Source organism: Brachyhypopomus gauderio, chromosome 1 (assembly GCF_052324685.1).
Source record: "Brachyhypopomus gauderio isolate BG-103 chromosome 1, BGAUD_0.2, whole genome shotgun sequence".
NCBI lineage: Eukaryota > Metazoa > Chordata > Actinopteri > Gymnotiformes > Hypopomidae > Brachyhypopomus > Brachyhypopomus gauderio.
Genome location: NC_135211.1, coordinates 49,298,190 through 49,318,824, shown reverse-complemented (window position 1 = coordinate 49,318,824; position 20,635 = coordinate 49,298,190). Strand labels below are relative to the sequence as shown.

The 20,635-nt window shown below is 42.8% G+C and overlaps 2 protein-coding genes across 4 annotated transcripts in view; one reads left to right on the top strand and one right to left on the bottom strand.

Moving 5' to 3' along the window:
- The window catches only part of LOC143523520 (condensin-2 complex subunit D3-L-like), a 19,368-nt gene extending 6,976 nt beyond the window's left edge, over nucleotides 1–12,392 (bottom strand). Inside the window, exons 1-21 of one of the 2 annotated variants that reach the window (XM_077018016.1) lie at nucleotides 12,226–12,392; nucleotides 11,611–11,759; nucleotides 11,244–11,406; nucleotides 10,875–11,050; nucleotides 10,346–10,552; nucleotides 9,902–9,963; nucleotides 8,969–9,056; nucleotides 8,375–8,508; nucleotides 8,012–8,084; nucleotides 7,723–7,848; nucleotides 7,351–7,612; nucleotides 3,993–4,028; nucleotides 3,722–3,847; nucleotides 3,521–3,594; nucleotides 3,253–3,387; nucleotides 2,871–3,091; nucleotides 2,397–2,588; nucleotides 2,218–2,315; nucleotides 1,919–2,028; nucleotides 1,700–1,807; nucleotides 1,382–1,490 (exon numbers count right to left, since the gene is read on the bottom strand). In XM_077018016.1, coding sequence (XP_076874131.1) covers nucleotides 1,382–1,490; nucleotides 1,700–1,807; nucleotides 1,919–2,028; nucleotides 2,218–2,315; nucleotides 2,397–2,588; nucleotides 2,871–3,091; nucleotides 3,253–3,387; nucleotides 3,521–3,594; nucleotides 3,722–3,847; nucleotides 3,993–4,028; nucleotides 7,351–7,612; nucleotides 7,723–7,848; nucleotides 8,012–8,084; nucleotides 8,375–8,508; nucleotides 8,969–9,056; nucleotides 9,902–9,963; nucleotides 10,346–10,552; nucleotides 10,875–11,050; nucleotides 11,244–11,406; nucleotides 11,611–11,759; nucleotides 12,226–12,277 — 2,701 coding nt within the window. In that variant the 5' untranslated portion in view covers nucleotides 12,278–12,392. The remainder of the gene's footprint in view (nucleotides 1–1,381; nucleotides 1,491–1,699; nucleotides 1,808–1,918; nucleotides 2,029–2,217; nucleotides 2,316–2,396; nucleotides 2,589–2,870; nucleotides 3,092–3,252; nucleotides 3,388–3,520; nucleotides 3,595–3,721; nucleotides 3,848–3,992; nucleotides 4,029–7,350; nucleotides 7,613–7,722; nucleotides 7,849–8,011; nucleotides 8,085–8,374; nucleotides 8,509–8,968; nucleotides 9,057–9,901; nucleotides 9,964–10,345; nucleotides 10,553–10,874; nucleotides 11,051–11,243; nucleotides 11,407–11,610; nucleotides 11,760–12,225) is intronic. The other variant, XM_077018028.1, reaches the window with a different exon arrangement.
- On the top strand, nucleotides 12,323–19,722 carry primpol (primase and polymerase (DNA-directed)). Of its 2 annotated transcripts, XM_077018042.1 has the most exons (14): nucleotides 12,323–12,432; nucleotides 13,009–13,231; nucleotides 13,329–13,423; nucleotides 13,735–13,873; nucleotides 14,385–14,532; nucleotides 15,015–15,066; nucleotides 15,432–15,586; nucleotides 15,685–15,847; nucleotides 17,292–17,386; nucleotides 18,219–18,305; nucleotides 18,383–18,491; nucleotides 18,711–18,793; nucleotides 19,093–19,139; nucleotides 19,306–19,722. In XM_077018042.1, exons 2-14 carry the CDS (start codon nucleotides 13,049–13,051, stop codon nucleotides 19,564–19,566), a joined length of 1,617 nt encoding a protein of 538 aa, XP_076874157.1. In that variant the 5' UTR covers nucleotides 12,323–12,432; nucleotides 13,009–13,048; the 3' UTR covers nucleotides 19,567–19,722. The 2 variants fall into 2 exon arrangements, with proteins under 2 accessions (XP_076874157.1, XP_076874167.1); XM_077018052.1 differs by lacking the exon at nucleotides 15,015–15,066 and having other exon boundaries at nucleotides 15,437–15,586.
- The last annotated feature ends 913 nt before the right edge of the window (nucleotides 19,723–20,635 follow it).

The following is a 20,635-nucleotide window of genomic DNA, read 5'->3' as shown; positions in this document are numbered from 1 at the left end:
AGGTGAGGGGGAGTTAGGTGAGGTGGAGTTAGGTGAGGGGGAGTTAGGTGAGGGGGAGTTAGGTGAGGGGGAGTTAGGTGAGGGGGAGTGAGGTGAGGTGGAGTGAGGTGAGGTGGAGTTAGGTGAGGTGGAGTTAGGTGAGGTGGAGTTAGGTGAGGGGGAGTGAGGTGAGGGGGAGTTAGGTGAGGGGGAGGTAGGTGAGGGGGAGTTAGGTGAGGGGGAGTTAGGTGAGGGGGAGTTAGGTGAGGGGGAGTTAGGTGAGGGGGAGTTAGGTGAGGGGGAGTGAGGTGAGGGGGAGTTAGGTGAGGGGGAGTTAGGTGAGGGGGAGTTAGGTGAGGGGGAGTTAGGTGAGGGGGAGTTAGGTGAGGGGGAGTTAGGTGAGGGGGAGTTAGGTGAGGGGGAGTTAGGTGAGGGGGAGTTAGGTGAGGGGGAGTGAGGTGAGGGGGAGTGAGGTGAGGTGGAGTGAGGTGAGGTGGAGTTAGGTGAGGTGGAGTGAGGTGAGGTGGAGTGAGGTGAGGTGGAGTGAGGTGAGGTGGAGTTAGGTGAGGGGGAGTTAGGTGAGGGGGAGTTAGGTGAGGGGGAGTTAGGTGAGGGGGAGTTAGGTGAGGTGGAGTTAGGTGAGGTGGAGTTAGGTGAGGGGGAGTTAGGTGAGGGGGAGTTAGGTGAGGGGGAGTTAGGTGAGGTGGAGTTAGGTGAGGGGGAGTTAGGTGAGGTGGAGTTAGGTGAGGTGGAGTTAGGTGAGGTGGAGTTAGGTGAGGTGGAGTGAGGTGAGGGGGAGTGAGGTGAGGTGGAGTTAGGTGAGGGGGAGTTAGGTGAGGGGGAGTTAGGTGAGGTGGAGTTAGGTGAGGGGGAGTGAGGTGAGGGGGAGTTAGGTGAGGGGGAGTTAGGTGAGGGGGAGTTAGGTGAGGTGGAGTTAGGTGAGGGGGAGTTAGGTGAGGGGGAGTTAGGTGAGGTGGAGTTAGGTGAGGTGGAGTTAGGTGAGGTGGAGTTAGGTGAGGTGGAGTTAGGTGAGGGGGAGTTAGGTGAGGGGGAGTTAGGTGAGGGGGAGTTAGGTGAGGGGGAGTTAGGTGAGGGGGAGTTAGGTGAGGGGGAGTTAGGTGAGGGGGAGTGAGGTGAGGTGGAGTTAGGTGAGGGGGAGTTAGGTGAGGGGGAGTTAGGTGAGGGGGAGTTAGGTGAGGGGGAGTTAGGTGAGGGGGAGTGAGGTGAGGGGGAGTTAGGTGAGGGGGAGTTAGGTGAGGGGGAGTTAGGTGAGGGGGAGTTAGGTGAGGTGGAGTTAGGTGAGGGGGAGTTAGGTGAGGGGGAGTTAGGTGAGGTGGAGTTAGGTGAGGGGGAGTTAGGTGAGGTGGAGTTAGGTGAGGTGGAGTGTGATGGATGAACTCACCGGTCTGCTCAGATGATGTGAGAATCGACTGAACCAGGAGAAAGACCCTCTTCTGTACTTTAGCAGGGCAGTGCAGGGAAGCCACGCCCAGAGTGTACAGATACTTCACCTGAGAGACAGAAGGGGGGGGGGGGGGGGGTTGAGAAGGAGGGAGAAAGAGCGTCACTAACATTGTGTGAGAGCTAAAATCTTCCCTCAGTGGTACAACAGTGGTGAGGCTGGGAAAGACTCACTCTCTCTCTAACACACACACAAACTTTCTCTCTCTCTATCTCTCTCACACACACACACACACACACACACACACAGCTTTTTTACCAGCTGCTCCTCGTTCAGGTTCTCTGTCCCCTTCTCGTTTAAGAGCACGCCAGACAGGTAGTCCTCACACACCGAGACCAGCTCCCCACAGAACTCATTCAGGAAGCTCTTTAACACACACACACACACACAAGTCAGAACAAAGAAGGAGACGTTTTTCAGAACGTTTTTCAAGTTGTGTCGCTGGTGTTTTCAGCTGGTAACAGACTGTGGCGCTACCATGGTGTCCTTGACGTTCTCCGACTGGCCGAGACTGAAGAGGGCGTCGACGCTAGAGCTGATCACCTCCAGAGGCAGAGAGAAGCGCTTCAGCCAGCCCATCACATCAGCTACACACACACACACACACACACACACACACACACACACACACACACTTACTTTACTTATGAACACTGCTCTCATAAAAGCTAACAGGTACACACACAAAATAATTTGGTTATTTTTTATAGATTAAACAGTGCTCTCTTAAGACACATGTGCATGCCACACACGCGCGCACACAAAACTCAACTTACTGACAAGCCTTCTCTTGGTATCGTCATTGAGACTGGCTGCGATGTGACCAATAACAGTGAGGATATGGCAGGTCGTTGCTACGTCGACAACTGGTGAACTGCAAAACATTTAACGATAGTTCTTTCATCTGTATCTTCACGTACACCTTGCAGCCCATGGCAGTCTGGAGAGCACCCACCTGACAGCACTGTCCCAGGCCTCCAGGATAGTGCCGTAGTTTAGTTTGGAGGCGGAGCCTGCCACCTTGGCCAGCACGAGCCACGCCCCAGGGGCGCGGTCACTCTTCGTGTGCCAGATCAGACTGTTCACGAAGGCAGAGGTGAACTTCTGCTGCCTCGCCCACACGCTGAAGGCCTTACCGAAATAACGCCTGGGGGGGTTGGGGGGTTAGAGAGAGAAGTTGGGGGGAGGAGGGAGTGTGTTTTAATTAGGGTGTAGATTCACAATCAGCCATATGAGGAAATTAATAAAGATTTAAACATCCAAAACTGACTTCATACTTCAGCAGCTTGACACACACGCAGTTATACCCATACACGCACACACAGTGTGTGATCAGTACTGACTGGACCTTATCTGGGTTGTGACGCAATCTCAGTACATTATTTGGACCAATCTCAGTAATTATTGTGTGTGTGTGTGTGAGACACACCTGAGGTCCTGACACTTGTCACACATCAGTCCGAGCAAGTCCCAGGCCAGTCTCTGGAAGGTATCGTCTTGGCGATAGTTGCCGTGGCTCTTGATGTGCTTGAGGATGACATGATCTAGGCATTCGAGCGCCTTCTCCTGCACAGAGCTCTCAGAGTCGATCACCGTGGGAACCACGCCCCGTAGCCACGCCTCCTGCACCTCAGCGCTGTCTGACAGAGCCTGTACACCCAAAAACACGAAGAAGATGGACTATGAAAATTTCAGGAACAGGCTTTGTTTCTGCACCACTGCAAAGAGGACAGCTTGCTCCAAGACGCTCAGTACTGGACAGGCAGTGTGAAGGATGCTATCGTATGGCGGCTAGAGGGGCGTGGCCTCACCGTCAACAGGTCCATGAGGGACTGCAGGGCTTTCTTCTTCACGGACACGGCCGGGTCTCTGCAGCGCTCAGACAGGACGGCCAGGTTCTCCGGACTGCACGGGATCACGCCATGCTTCAGCAAACTCATGATGGTCTACACACACACACACACACACACACACACACACACACACACACACACACACACACATCACTCTTCAATAACATGCACATGTGGTCAGTAACAACATCACATACACTTCACTTGTGAGTGACTGACAACACACCTCTAGCGCACATTTCCTGACGTTGGTCTTAGGGTCGCTGACTCGTTGTTTGAACAGAGCCACTGTTTCCTGATCTAAGCAAGAGAAAAGTGAATCCATTAAACCGACACAACACACAGGCAGAAAGACTACAGGCCAGCACATGTGAAGCTGTGGGCGGGGCCTGGGCATGTGGGCGGGGCCTCGTGGCATGTCACTGACCATCGGCGCTTGTGGTATCAGGTCCGAGGCTGCGGTGGGTGGCAGCCAGGCTCTTGTGTTTGCTCAGCTCGATGGTGCGAAAGGTCAGCGCCGTCCTCTGGATCGTCTCCGTCCTCTTCAGTGTCTCTGAGCGTAGAAACACTTCAGTTTAACGAAGAGTACTCAGGAAAAAAGAAAACGCAATCCAGCAGCGTGTCTAAGCAAAGGGTTTAAAAATTTAAATCAGACTAATCAGAGAGGGTTTAAGGATTTAATCAGAGATTACGCTTACGCTCTGAGCGGCCTGTCTCCATCATGCTCGGTGCACCTACAGAGAGAACGAACACGCGCGCACGCACGCACGCACGCACGCACGCACGCACACACACACACACACACACACACACACACACACACACACACACACACACACACACACACACACACACACACACACACACACACACACACACACACACACACACACACACACACACACACACACACACACACACACACACACACACACACACACACACACACACAACAATTGTAGGCAGGGACTGGGACAGGAAACGTGTGAGAGTAATCATCAGTCATGAAAAATGCTACCGTGAAACTAAACAGATGCAAAGATTTATATAAAACTACTGATGGTAGTAGTACTATCAAAATCACATAAAGGTTTATATAAAACTACTGATAGTGGTAGTACTATCAAAATCACATAAAGGTTTATATAAAACTACTGATAGTAGTAGTACTATCAAAATCACATAAAGGTTTATATAAAACTACTGATAGTGGTAGTACTATCAAAATCACAAAGGTTTATATAAAACTACTGATAGTGGTAGTACTATCATAATCACAAAGGTTTATATAAAACTACTGATAGTGGTAGTACTATCATAATCACATAAAGGTTTATATAAAACTACTGATAGTAGTAGTACTATCATAATCACATAAAGGTTTATATAAAACTACCGATAGTGGTAGTACTATCATAATCACATAAAGGTTTATATAAAACTACCGATAGTGGTAGTACTATCAAAATCACATGAAGGTTTATATAAAACTACCGATAGTGGTAGTACTATCAAAATCACATAAAGGTTTATATAAAACTACTGATAGTAGTAGTACTATCAAAATCACATAAAGGTTTATATAAAACTACTGATAGTGGTAGTACTATCAAAATCACAAAGGTTTATATAAAACTACTGATAGTGGTAGTACTATCATAATCACAAAGGTTTATATAAAACTACTGATAGTGGTAGTACTATCATAATCACATAAAGGTTTATATAAAACTACTGATAGTAGTAGTACTATCATAATCACATAAAGGTTTATATAAAACTACCGATAGTGGTAGTACTATCATAATCACATAAAGGTTTATATAAAACTACCGATAGTGGTAGTACTATCAAAATCACATGAAGGTTTATATAAAACTACCGATAGTGGTAGTACTATCAAAATCACATAAAGGTTTATATAAAACTACCGATAGTGGTAGTACTATCAAAATCACAAAGGTTTATATAAAACTACCGATAGTGGTAGTACTATCAAAATCACAAAGGTTTATATAAAACTACCGATAGTGGTAGTACTATCAAAATCACATAAAGGTTTATATAAAACTACCGATAGTGGTAGTACTATCAAAATCACATAAAGGTTTATATAAAACTACCGATAGTAGTAGTACTATCAAAATCACATAAAGGTTTATATAAAACTACTGATAGTGGTAGTACTATCAAAATCACAAAGGTTTATATAAAACTACTGATAGTGGTAGTATTATCATAATCACATAAAGGTTTATATAAAACTACTGATAGTAGTAGTACTATCATAATCACATAAAGGTTTATATAAAACTACCGATAGTGGTAGTACTATCATAATCACATAAAGGTTTATATAAAACTACTGATAGTGGTAGTACTATCAAAATCACATAAAGGTTTATATAAAACTACTGATAGTAGTAGTACTATCAAAATCACATAAAGGTTTATATAAAACTACTGATAGTGGTAGTACTATCAAAATCACAAAGGTTTATATAAAACTACTGATAGTGGTAGTACTATCATAATCACAAAGGTTTATATAAAACTACTGATAGTGGTAGTACTATCATAATCACATAAAGGTTTATATAAAACTACTGATAGTAGTAGTACTATCATAATCACATAAAGGTTTATATAAAACTACCGATAGTGGTAGTACTATCATAATCACATAAAGGTTTATATAAAACTACCGATAGTGGTAGTACTATCAAAATCACATGAAGGTTTATATAAAACTACCGATAGTGGTAGTACTATCAAAATCACATAAAGGTTTATATAAAACTACCGATAGTGGTAGTACTATCAAAATCACAAAGGTTTATATAAAACTACTGATAGTGGTAGTACTATCAAAATCACAAAGGTTTATATAAAACTACCGATAGTGGTAGTACTATCAAAATCACATAAAGGTTTATATAAAACTACCGATAGTGGTAGTACTATCAAAATCACATAAAGGTTTATATAAAACTACCGATAGTAGTAGTACTATCAAAATCACATAAAGGTTTATATAAAACTACTGATAGTGGTAGTACTATCAAAATCACAAAGGTTTATATAAAACTACTGATAGTGGTAGTATTATCATAATCACATAAAGGTTTATATAAAACTACTGATAGTAGTAGTACTATCATAATCACATAAAGGTTTATATAAAACTACCGATAGTGGTAGTACTATCATAATCACATAAAGGTTTATATAAAACTACCGATAGTGGTAGTACTATCAAAATCACATAAAGGTTTATACAAAACTACCGATAGTAGTAGTACTATCAAAATCACATAAAGGTTTGTATAAAACTATTGATAGTAGTAGTACTATCAAAATCACATAAAGGTTTATATAAAACTACTGATAGTGGTAGTACTATCATAACCACATAAAGGTTTATATAAAACTACTGATAGTGGTAGTACTATCAAAACCACATAAAAGCTTATATAAAACTACCGATAGTAGTAGTACTATCAAAATCACAAAGGTTTATATAAAACTACCGATAGTGGTAGTACTATCAAAATCACATAAAGGTTTATATAAAACTACCGATAGTGGTAGTACTATCAAAATCACAAAGGTTTATATAAAACTACAGATAGTGGTAGTACTATCAAAATCACATAAAGGTTTATATAAAACTACTGATAGTAGTAGTACTATCAAAATCACAAAGGTTTATATAAAACTACCGATAGTAGTAGTACTATCAAAATCACATAAAGGTTTATATAAAACTACTGATAGTGGTAGTACTATCAAAATCACATAAAGGTTTATATAAAACTACTGATAGTAGTAGTACTATCAAAATCACATAAAGGTTTATATAAAACTACTGATAGTGGAAGTACTATCAAAATCACATAAAGGTTTATATAAAACTACTGATAGTAGTAGTACTATCAAAATCACATAAAGGTTTATATAAAACTACTGATAGTAGTAGTACTATCAAAATCACATGAGTAAAAGTGCAGTAATCAGTAGTATCGATGGTGGTAACAGACAGGTGGAGTAACGTACTGGTGGAGGAGGAAGAGAACAGCTCGTGGATGCACTTGCTGGCGTTGGAGGCGGGCAGCTCCAGGCACTGGGCGAGGCAGTGCAGGGCGTGGCCCCTGACGGTGGGCGAGAGGTCGGAGTGCCGCCCATACACCAGGTGGTGAACCAGGAAGCGGTGCGACAGGTAGGGGGCGAGCTCGGGCTCCAGGGCCACGCCCACCTCCCGCTCCTCCTGACCCAGCAGCACCAGCGCAGCGTCCAGCGCAAACATGCGGAACGCCACCTGCGGCCAACGAAGAGCAAAGAGGCGAGTGAGGGGGCGGAGCAGAGGAGCGTCTGGGGAGAGCCGGCCGAAGCCACTCCCCCTGGGGGTGCAGGGGGCGGGGCACTCACCCTGGGGCTGTGGGAGTAGCTGTGCAGCCACTTCACAAAGGTGGCGTAGTCGTGACACGGCATCTTAGACGCCAGCTTCCCAACGGCCTGTGCTCCACTAGCACGATACTCCGCCTTCTCCACAATCTATAACACACACACACACACACACACACACACACACACTCTTTGAACTAACAAATACATTCTTTCCATTGTGAGAGATGCGGAACCTTTTATAATGAACAGGCCATCAAACGACCCTGTGCTGCTACGGCTAAGCTAATCCACTGCTAACGCTGCAGCGTACCTGGTGGCAGATGTGCTGTAGAAGGATCCGGAGCAGAGGCAGCGCGGCCTCTGGCTGTTCATCTACAAGATGACTACAGAACACACACGCAGAAGAGAGCACATTTACCACTGCTATTACACACACACACACACACACACACACACACACACACACACACATTTACCACTGGTATTACACACACACATTTACCACTGGTATTACACACACACACCCCCAGAACACACACACACACACACACGATATAGTGCTCCAAGCTACATCTTCCCTTATGAACTGCTATGTGAATAAGAGCCTGGGCCTTTGTAGACGACACAGTCCATGCACGTGTGTGTGTGTGTGTATATGTGTGTGTGTGCCGACCTGATGAAGAGCACGGCCTGGTCCCGCGCGCTGTACGCGGCCTGTGTGCAGGGCAGGAGACACGGCTTGGCCCTCTCCTCCTTCCTCATCAGCAGGACGACGTAGAGGAGACGCTGGAAGACGCGGCGGCGACACTGTAAGGTGGCGAGGGCAGAGGAGGGCCGTGGGACAGGAACGCACATCACATCACAAGCAGGACCACGCTGGAGCAACGCACCTGCTCTACAGATCATGTGATCTACAGATCATATCCATGGACAGAGTGCTGCAATGATTATTTAGAGATCTAGAAAGCTAGAGAGAGCCAGGTGGCTATTACGGCTAACACAGAAGTAAGGCCACTGAGGTCCAATTAGCATGACTGTTTAGCCTAAGGCTAATGGACTCTAGTTTAGAGTTTTGACAGGTGCACTTATCCTCAGTGACTTTCATATTTAGCAGTAAGAACGTATCTGTCCTCCCAGAGAACTAAACCCATGACCTTGGTGTATAACACCTCGCTCTACCAGGTACCCACCACTGTTCTAAAAAGCGTTCGCAAAGGAAATCTAAATGTAAGCAAACCTGACACAGAGCAGAGCACATCATACTCACCTCGTTTCCTTCACTGTGATTGGAGGAGCAGAGGAGCCAAAGGCCACGATAGGCTAGCTCAGGCAGGCTCTCTAATTGGTCGACATCTCTGACAACAAAAAAAGCACAACATTTTATATATAATAACATAACATTTATGGTTGTGGCGAACGAAAGTTGCGTGTGCGAGTGTCAATTGCTAAGCGGGAAGACCGCTAGCAACCGCGGACAATCTATAATAGTAGCAAAAACATAAACGATGCAGCGCTTTGGTGTGTGGCACTATAGTGAGCTATTTTTAAAACAAGCCCGCGGGCGACTCATGACGTGGGTGACCCCTGGTTTATTCAATATTGACGGCAGCCTAACTTTTTGATTGACAGCTAATTGAGCAATAGAACACGAGAGGGAGTGTGTTATCGTGAATATATGTACATGCCGTTACTTGACAACGCGTCCGCGGAGTGATACAGAGAACGAGAATACCGTGCTGTTATCACACATATCTGCAGGGTTAGAACACTTCTCAACCAGTCGGATTGTGAACTAACTGTTGTATAATTGGCGAATAATCATTTAGTGTTAGAAGGGGAGGGACAACTGTGAATTTGGATTGGACATAAATTTAAGTAGATTTCTCGATGGGACCAATTAGGTTTACAAATTTATATGTAATTTATTGGCCCTTTGGCAAGCTACTCGGAAAGGGGTGGCGAGCTACTGGTAGCTCACGAGCGACGTGTTGGAGACCCCTGACTTAGAGTTATTGTGTTGTTTAAGTGCTCCCTTTATTTTTTTTAGCAGTGTGTATATATATATATATATATATATATATATATATATATATATATATATATATATATAATTAATTTTATTAAATTACATTTATATAAAGTAAGCAAATATATTATAAAGTAAGCAAATGTGTAAGCATGCAAGCAGAGACACACGTACCGTTTCTCAGCAAAGGAAAGCTCCCCAACAACAGGTTCAAAGTTGGTGAGTTCTGTGAATATCTGTAATAAAGTTGGGAAGGACTTAAAAACATTAAAAATGAGATCAGACCACATGGAGCAAAAGACAGTTACACTGTTAGCAGGAGGACAGGGGAGACCTACAGATAAACTGAACACACAAAGATAGCAACAATGTGGAAAATAAATAAAAGCATAATGCAGGTCATTTGAACTGAAATATCTGCATTATGTCTAATACTCCCAACATCAGAGCTAATCAAACAAACTGGCAACCGATATATAGAACAGCATGCACTCTTTGTTAGCAGTAATGCTAGCTAAAACACACCTCTCCAGCTGTGAGCCGGTGTTACACATACTTGCATACAGTTCACAGTCATACAGTCATAGTTCTGCTAATGACACCATCACCATGACTGACATCACCACCATCTCCTGGAGGAACACTGACCCGAATGCAGCTGTCGGCGCTCTGCGGTTTGTCCTTCAACGAGAACCTTTCCAACAGCCGGAGGAGCGTCCGGACCAGGCCGACTACGTCCTCCCTCAACCTTAGCAGGTCCTGGGCCGAGAAGCAGACCTCTTCCTCGTCTTCCTCATCGTCATCCTCCTCATCATCAACCTCCATCTGGAAGGAGCAGGGCACAGCAAGAGTCAGCGTGACTGGCCATTATAACGCCTCATTCTGTCTATGGCTAAAGCTCCGCACATCAACAAGAGGTCGACGCCTCGCAACAAGTCCCAAAATTAACCAACATTCCTGCCCTGGACTACCACAACCATACAGGAAAAAGAATCTCTGTTCAAACATTACAAACGCCACAGTTAGCTTCCGTAGGACAAGACCAAAAAATTAATTTTAGCGTAATTAGCTTCAGAGTATATCTAGTGCTGGAGTTTTAGAGAAATTACACAGAAAATTGGCAAACACGAGAAGCTCCACTCCAGACCTCTTCTGAGGCTTTCTTTGGAGGTTTGGACCGTTTTCCACTCCTGGGGTCACCCTGAGAGCTCTTCAGAGAATCCTTCTTGCGTTTCTTCCCAGAGCTCTGAGGCCAGCATTTCAACACAATTTCCAGGCATGTGTCAAACAGGATCTGATGGAAGACTTTATTGGCAACGCTGCCTGAAAAATATAAAATCATACAAAATGGTTGATGCTGCCTGACAATTTTATTCAACTAAATAATTATAAATACAAAGGCAGTATGCATTTTGAGATGTCTTGCGACAATGTTACAACTGTGCTATGAACCCAGGGTCAGGTTGGGAGTGAATGTAGGATAAACTGATCTCAGGTCAGCACCAAGGTGGCTCACCTGGGATTTTGAGAAGCAGCAGGTACAGGGCAGCGGCCTGCAGGCTGTACCGTCTCTGCTCAACACTGGGGCATCTGGCTTTTCCACCGTGGATGAAGCTGGCGAGCACCGCCACCAGCGTCTTCACGGAAATCCCGTTCTCCACAAACACCTTCCAGACGCTCTGCAGCATGAAAGACAAAACGGGGAAACAGAAGGTAAAACACAGGCAATTAATGACACGTTATATTATTATACGATAAAACGAGTGAGAACTGTTATGGAAACATTTGAAAGACAACAAGTAAAGCAGGACTGTAGGGAGGAGACATGTCTTATAAACATGTTCCCTCACAGACCTTTCACTATCTAGATATCACTACGTTACCTGAGCGTTGTCCTCGTCACTGGAAAACGGGAGCAACTGTTTGTAAACCTTCTTTAAAACCCCCGAGTCCACTTTGATGTCCTCCTCGATGGCAGAATCCAGAGGCTCAATGTCCGCAAACTCGGAATCCCACACCGTGTCCACCCAAACTGCATCAGGAGACACAGAAAAGAAAGAAAACGATGATGGTTTAGGTTCGGTCAATCTTCTACCTCTCTAGTAAAATCAAATCAAGCAAACTTCATGCACCACACACACGTGTATGTATATGTATATGTACACATATATCCTGTCATCTGCGTTCTCGGCGTAAATAAATCGTTTATATTTGTCAAAGCTGGATGTCTCCTAGTTCACTGGTAAAGCTGCAGTATCCAGTGAGTCGTGCATGCATCTTCCTGTAAATGGGCTGTAATAGTTCAGTGGTCAAACATCTCAGCCACCCCAACAACCTCCATCACCGCCCGGTTCCCTCTAACAGCCCCGCGCTGTAACGTTTGTTCAGCTGCTCAGAGATTCTCCTTAAACGAACGTAAATCGGTGTGCGGTGTAAATCTGCGGTGTGCCGTGTGTGTGTGAAACACTCGTGTTTTAAACTGCCGTGAGTGAATCTACCTGCAGACGCCGCGTTTAACTTCAGCAGCTGAAGCGCGCGCAGCAGCTCCATCTTCACATCGAACTCGCGCGCCAACGTCCGGATGACGTTTTCCCGGCATGCATTTCGGCCCGCCAATATCAAAACACCAACAAACCACGGAGACGTTTGTGAAATTAAAACGTTTAAAACACTTGGGAATAAAAATAAAACATGACACCACACAGGTATGTATGACACCGTGGAAAGAGACGTCAGAGTTCACTTCTCTAGTTAACATTTGGGTTTGACGATTAACACGAGTGAGTTTAATTAGCTACCTAGCCTTAGCTAGTTATTCACCTTAATTCACCAGCTAAAGTAAACAAACAAACAAACATTCACCATCTCGCATTTCCGGGAGGAGTTTATGTAAACAGTAAATACAGCGCTAGTAATGTTGACACGTCTATGATTAAGTTGAATATACAATCAACAACCTGCAGCCAACAAGCCAGCAAGATGACCTGTGTACTATATATATCTGTATACTATATACTGTATACTATATATACTATATACTGTATATATATATATATATATATATATATATATATATATATATATATATATATATATATATATATATACTATATACTGTATACTATATATACTATATACTGTATACTATATATTCTGTATATATATACTGTCAGCTAACCAGCCAACCAGTTACAGCTGTTATGGATGAACTAACCAGCTTAACAAACCCTCATAACTGGAACAGATGTAGTTAAATTAACACATTATTTGTTTTTGACCAGGTGAGCTCTACGAAGATCAATATTTAACGATATAGGGAAGATGACGAGTGTAAAGTGGCAGAACCGACTGAAGGCGCTGGAGCAGAGGGCTCTGTCCTTCCGAGACACTCCCATTTGCAACGCGTATAAGCCTCGTCTCTCTCGGCCGTGGCAGCCCTCTTCCGTCTGGAGGATCTTCCCACGGCAGAGTGCTGCCATCATCGCTAGTCAACATTGCAAACAGGTAATAAAGGCAACGAACGGACTCAATGCGAAGTGTTAGAACAATATGGGAAGATTGCAAGCATCGTATGATAAATGGCTTCTTCTGTCTCTTCCAGGATGTACATGTATTTGCCCTGGAGAAAGAAAGCACAGATGCAGGGCAAAGGGTTTATCTCATGACCAGCTACAGTGAGCTCTGGCATTACTACAGGTACCTACACTCATGCTCACATGCACCACAATCCAAACATCAAAGCTGGGTGTCTAACAGACTGGTCATTCATAAATTCAGCATACCTGTGCTCATGACATGTGGTGTGAAATTAATAATCCAATTGTTTAAGCAAGATATCAGCGATGTTCGAGAACATTGACTTACCTCAGGCCCTGATAGTGTGTCCTTGAAAACAAGTGGCTGGTTATCTAACTCGTGTCTGTGTCTATGTGTGTGTGTGTGTGTGTGTGTGTGTGTGTGTGTGTGTGTGTGTGTGTGTGTGTGTGTGCACGCACACATTCCTCAAGTTCTCACAGACAGTCACTGATGCACTGTTACGAGGTGATCCCCGAGGGTGCAGTTTGTAAATTGTACTTTGACCTGGAGTTTCACAAAGCTTCTAATACACACCTTGATGGTAAAAAGATGGTGGCATTACTAATTCAGGTAAAACCACACACACACACACACACACAAAGATTTACACACAAATGCATACATGCACACTTTTAGCAGGTAAACACTACCAATGTTTCTCCAGTCTGAGAGGTACATTAATGATGGCTGTCATTGGAAGAGACAGAGATATGTTATTGTATGATTTGATATAATGTCATAATATAATGATGATGATAATAATAATAATAATAATATAGATATACTATTCTCGTTAAGGATGTTAACTGATTATTTTACGTTTCTTTCTCTCCACATTTGTATTGTTGTTAGATTTAAGCCACAGGTTTTTTTTCAGATGCTCCCACATCCTTGTCGAAAATCACATTTGAAGAAGTTTAGCAATTAACGTTTTCCACCCTATTGTTCTGTGTCCTTAAATACACATTTACATGGGAGGCATTAACAGAGCATTTCCAGACTGTACAGTTTCTTTCACCTATGTTAGCCGAGTCTGACTGGAGACCCATTCCGTTTTGTGTTCGACCCTCTTCAATGACAGTATGTTTGTGAGAAGCTGGCGGAGACGTATGACCTGCAGTGCTCTGCAGAACATGTGCTGAACCTGGACTCCAGCACCGCTGAGAAGTTCAGCCGCCATCTCATCTTCCTGCTGCCCAACTCGACCTTCAGAGACAACAGACACGTGGGTGAGTCGGAATGTCCGGCACTCGCGGACTGATACAGAATCTAAACATTTTCAATTCCACTGCCAGTTTATTATTATTATTATTATTGTTATAATTATCATTATTACCATAATTAATGGGCTCTTTGCCTTAGTAAAATATCTTTAAGTCACCATTTTGAGCAGAAGAAAACATCTGTAAGCACAGTAGGCCTCAACATTAGGACCAGTGCTGCTTTCCTTGACTTGGAATAAACCTAGACCAAAGGAATTTTACTTTTGTCTGGTTTAGACTTCATTCGGATTTGGTAAACTAGTCTTAAGTATAATAATGCAATGATATGACAATTGCATGATAGTTATGTTAATGTTTATTAACATTTCTGTTCTAACATGTTGTCTATTGCTTTCCATAAATATTACTGAATGAATATGTGAATGACCGGACTGATATCATATGCTCATAATGTCTGGTGCTGTAATTTTGCTGTCATCACATTATAGGCAGGTTTATCCATGACATACTTAAGCCTGCTCTGAACAGTCTACAGAAATGGTGAGGCAATTTTAGGTTTAATTTGACTAACCTACTGTACTTGCTGTTTATTCATTTATTTCTCTTTTTTCATGAAATGGCTTAATTTTCTCTACTTATTATCATATGATTCGTATTGTGTCTGACTTTATGATGACAGAACGTTCATGCTTGCCTGCTGCGTCTTAGGTCTTCTGTACTCATTCATATAGACCCAGTCCTGCTGTCTGTTTGTCCTGGGAATATATAATAATTTCAACATAAATGAGCAGTTCCATTATTATTTTGGTATATTAACATATTCTGTTTATATTCTGCCAATGTTACAATCATGTTTTGACTCTCAGATTCTCTTGGTGTTCAAACCAACAACACTTTGTGTACAGCACAGAAGCTCCTGAGACGACACCAAGCCCTTCAGAAGATGATGGTGACCAGAGTGAGGAGCCTCAGGCAAAGAGACAAAAGGATGAAGAGGACGACCTGAGCTTCCTGATCGTGAAGACCAAAGATGGCAAGAAGCAGCTGTTTGTGGATCTAGGTAAGTTTTAGGGCTGCTGTAAGAACATACGTTATTGCAAAGTGTTTCTGACGTGATGTAAATGTAAATGTGATGCCGCCTGCTGCCTTCTGCCGCAGGAGTCTACACCAAAAACCGCAACTTCCGTCTCTACAAGTCCTCCAAGCTGGGGAAGAACGCCGCCTTCACTGTGGCTGAGGATAACACATTTGTCCCGAAGCCCGACAAGCATGCTACAGAAGAGGAGCGAATATTCCTGGCTTCCTTAATTACCAACGTCAGGTAATGTGATTTAAAGCAAGTACAGTTGTTATCTTCGTGTGTGTGGGTGTATGTGGATCGTTCCATGTCAAATCAACCAAAATTTAGATTGACCATCTCAGAATCCCTTCACACTTTCCCCATTTGTAGGCAGATATGTTTCATGGAAAAATCCAAAGTATTTCTGTTCCATGTTCAATATTTCAAGAGTTACAGCCGTTTTTGTAACCCCCCTCTCAGACGCATCTTTTGCGAAAGTGGCTAAATAGCAATATTTGAATGTGAATATCTCTAAAACTATTACAGCTAGAAGGCTGAAATTTATCTCAAACCAATGTATAGTGGTTGTATTCACCACTGAAAATATCATGGAAAAATAACATTCAAAAAAGAAAAGCAAAACAAAATTTATGTTTTGCTAAAATGCAGTATTTACACAAAAAAAAATCATTTACACAAATTTACACAACTTCTTGGTTGATTTGACATGGAATGACCCAACAAATATAAAACCTGACGCTGAGTTAGCAGATGTTCAAGTACTTTATAGTCAACTGTCGCCATCTGGTGGAGCAATCATAGTTTTTCAGCTTCTCTTTTTTGAATGTTATTTTTCCATGATATTGGTGATTTCAAAAAAGGCCATTCCTACCATATAATCAGCACATATCAAAGTATATAACAGAACAAAAAAATGAAAAAATAAATATAGATATTTTGGGAATCAGTGTCCAAACAATGGTACCGTACGTGTGAAATCGGATATTTCACAGCAAATTGTGCAAAAACTGGACCACATACAGGCAACTTAATTATTACTTCAACATTGCCACGGGAAGTACTTTGAAAGATAAAACATAGATCAGCCTTCTTCTACTCCATCCATGAGATAATGACAGGTGAAAATGACTCTTAGTTGATTTTTTTTCCAAATTTGGGATTTTTTTCTATTGACACAACACAACTTACAGCACCAGAAAGTACATAAAGTATACAAGTTACTAAACATACCAAAAAAATTCAGCCTTCTAGCTGTAATAGTTTTAGAGATATTCACATTCAAATATTGCTATTTAGCCACTTTCGCAAAAGATGCGTCTTTACAAAAACGGCTGTAACTCTTGAAATATTGAACATGGAACAGAAATACTTTGGATTTTCCCATGAAACATATCTGCCTACTAAATGGGGAAAGTTTGAAGGGATTCTGAGATGGTCAATCTAAATTTTGGTTGATTTGACATGGAATGACCCGTGTGTGTGTGTAAGTGTATCTCTGCTAGCTATTATTACCACATAAGGACATTCATGTAAAAAGTAAACAGGACAAGGTAGTTACTCGAGTATAAGGGCTTCACTGATTTTATTAGGAAACTGCTAAAATGGAATGACATGTAACTGTGCTGTCTCTAAAAAGTGTCCTTGTCATTTGTTGTTCTATATAAATGGTCTGATTTCTTCACAGTTTCACAGGCCAGAGGATTCTGGAGTGTGACGCTCCAGAGAGGAGTTCAGCTGAGCGACAGTGTTCAGTCCAGCAAAGAGTCCAACAAGGTTCAGGTACTTAGAATCCTGACCTATGACCAATGTTCCTTATATCAAGGTTAACCGGACTACAACTCCTATTGCAGCAAGCATAACCCAACATGTTTGCACTAAAACCTTTTCTCTGTATTTCAACTGCAATCCCAGTGGTGTAGACACTATGATGGTGTCCACACAAGAGATTTGGTTTTCATTCTCTGTGTTTGAAGTATTTGATATTGTGCCATGCTCTGTTGGTCAAATCAAGGTCCAAATATAGCCATATTCTCTGTGTTTACTAATACTACTACACCTGTAGTAGTGTTCACACTTGATTGTTGGGGAATTGTTTTTGGTGAGGTGAAGGTTTATGAACGTCTAAACACACCACAGTGGAAGACCTTTTCCTCTCATTTCCCTAATTAGCCCTTCTCTATAACCAAAATCACCCTGTAGTGAGTTGTGTGACATATCACTGCAAATGATGCACTGCTGCCCTTAGTGGTTCCAGCAAACTACTTATATACTAAATGTTTATGTATCATTTAGTCCCTCAACAATAGGTGAGTGTTTTTATATCTACAATTCATCCTTATTACGCTTACATTTACATTTACGGCATTTAGCAGATGCTCTTATCCAGAGCGACATACAAAAGTGCTTTGCATCTGATCACAGAATTCATCCTAGGTAATTGTACAGATAGGCCAGAATTTAAAATACCATTGAGTCAGACTACTGCTAAACTACAGGAGTCAATGTCATTACCTAGTTGTTTGCAAGTTAAATGTTTGCCAAGAAGCACAAATAACCATAGACAGACATACAATTTAAGAACAAACTTAAATTGTATTACTGTTTTTTACAGAGCTTGCAGGTGAACAGCAGGCATCGCCATACAAAGAGCTAGATGACTTTGTGCTGACACTGGTGTACAAGGATGGTGTTCAAGGATGTAAGTACATAGACCACAAGCTGAACGATCCCTTCAACATTGCTAAATGAATTGACGTCATTGGATTACATTGACAGGCATCAGGCGCTGGACCTACTTTGTATCCGAGCAACTGCTGGTCTATGACATCGGAAGGTTCCGCTGGTGTCATAATGTGGGCCGTTTCCACAAGAGTAACAACATCATGTGAGTCCTTCAAGGAGATCCTCCTCCCATCTGAAAGTAATGATGATGACACAATCCCTTGTAGCAACAGTGATTAAACAAACTACGGCAGAGTCTGCCTGGCAAAAAACACGGGAGATGCTGGGAAACCATTTTAGCATCTTTGTTTGTAATAAACAGAACCACTGACTTGCTGAAATTGCTCAGCTCTGTGTATCTTGTGCTTTTTGTTCTTTTCAGAATTGTTGTGGATCTGAAAGAAGAGGTGTGGTATCAGAGGTGTCACGATCCTGAGTGCAGGAGACAGAACTACAGGTCGTCTAGTAAGTACACAAGTTATACCACAGTGCCATTTACAATTACAACCTGGACAAATAGTGCCAATTACAGTGCAGTCTCATTTTACATCACAATGCCATTTTACCTTACACCAGTCACACTGCAGTTATTATACAGCACAATGCCATTTTACCAATCATGTTGTATTTGGCATCACATTGCTAATTCATCACTAATTCATCTGTCTTGTTTTACTATAATTACAACTGTCAACCGTGTTTCCTCTGTCATCACACACACTGTTATTTTGTAGCTTGTATCTTGCTGCTTTTGTTGCATGCAGGTTACCCACTACCACAAGAGGTCAGCATGAGTTATATGTTGAAAGAGGTCAGTCCAGCATTTAAATTAGTAATAGTATTACTTCTTTAATAGTAATAATAGTACTAGAAGAAGCTACTGCTGTATTTTGATATAAAGGTCTCCACATGTTAGTGCTGTGATGAGATCACTGATGTTTGTGAAAGCGTGCATGTGTTTGCGATTCTCTCTCCAGGATGAAGAGGATCAATTGTTCCTGATGGATGAACTGGGAAACATTGAGTTGAGCCAGAGTTCTGCTCCAGCTCCTCCCCCTGGTACGGAGGGCCACAGGGAGCAAGCCGCCTCGCCATCCCAGAAAGAGGACACAGAGGCCTGGGGGGAGGGGCCTGACGACTCCTTCTATCTAGAGGCCCTGGAGGATGTGGAACGTACCATTGAGGAAAAGGGGGAGATCTCAGATGAGCTCATTATGCAGGCAGTGACTGAATGCTAAACTAGTTTTCTAAGTTAGTGTTCCAGGAGATGAAAACTACAGATATGGTAAATATACTGTACATGAAGGTGTAACAAAATCTACCCCTCCAAAAGGGGTATGAAAATGAAAAAATAAAACTGAAGGAATTGCCTCCTGAACTTGTCATTACAGCCAGCTGGACTTATGCTGCAGTCATTCCTAACTTAATTGAAGAATGAAACAGCAATAAAATAAAAACCATGTGTGGTTTTCTTTGCTCTCAAAGTTCCTCAGACACTTCCTTTTATGAAGATGGTCACTGTTGTTTGTAACAACAACAACGGTGTATTCACCTCTGACAGCCACTTATGAAAGTGAAACTTAGGGCGTACTCACACTAGGCACGGTTTGCTGGTTCCGTGCTGGGGCCCGGTTATCCCCCTTCCCCACTCCCCCTCTGGCCTGCACTCACACTGGCTTCAGCAACCCGGCCCGAGCATGCTTACGTCATCACAACGCTCGCACAACACTATGGAGCTCATGATTCTCTTTTTATTGTATTTTTGGAGTCGTTTTGGGAGTGCAGAAACACGGTGCAAGCACAGATTTATCGATAATTTAACACAACGATTGTCTGCTAATCGCTTTGCCGCTATGACTGTTTAACGTGAGCATCGCATCACTGACGTCATGTTTGAGTTCCAGCGAAATGAACCAATCACACGAGGCACCAAGCGGGCCCGGGCACGGATAGCGCTCACACTAGAAGTCCACATGAATCGTGCATGAGTCCACATGAGTCCACATGAATCGTGCCCTGGCCCACCTCTTCAAGCGGGCCCGAGCACGGTTAACTGATCCGGGCACGGTTGGAGCGCTCACACTAGCCAAACGAACCGTGCTTCGGCAGGCAACCGTGCCCGGGCCCGGATCACAGAGCCTAGTGTGAGTACGCCCTAAGTACACTACCAAGATAAAGCCATTAGAACCATTATTTTTGCTACAGTTACCCTCTTAAGGAAGAACCCAAAAGAACCTCAAAATGGAACCTCAATACATTGAAAGATTTAGAAGACTTTTGTAAAGCATTCATGACCTGGAATTCTTA

Bases quoted from the DNA above. Each gene is read 5' to 3' on its own strand.
- primpol (XM_077018042.1), top strand. From the start codon at position 13,049: ATGACGAGTGTAAAGTGGCAGAACCGACTGAAGGCGCTGGAGCAGAGG. The intron at 14,533-15,014 runs GTGAGTCGGAAT...ATCACATTATAG, and splicing joins CAGAGACAACAGACACGTGG to GCAGGTTTATCCATGACATA. The intron at 18,306-18,382 runs GTAAGTACATAG...TTACATTGACAG, and splicing joins CAAGGATGGTGTTCAAGGAT to GCATCAGGCGCTGGACCTAC.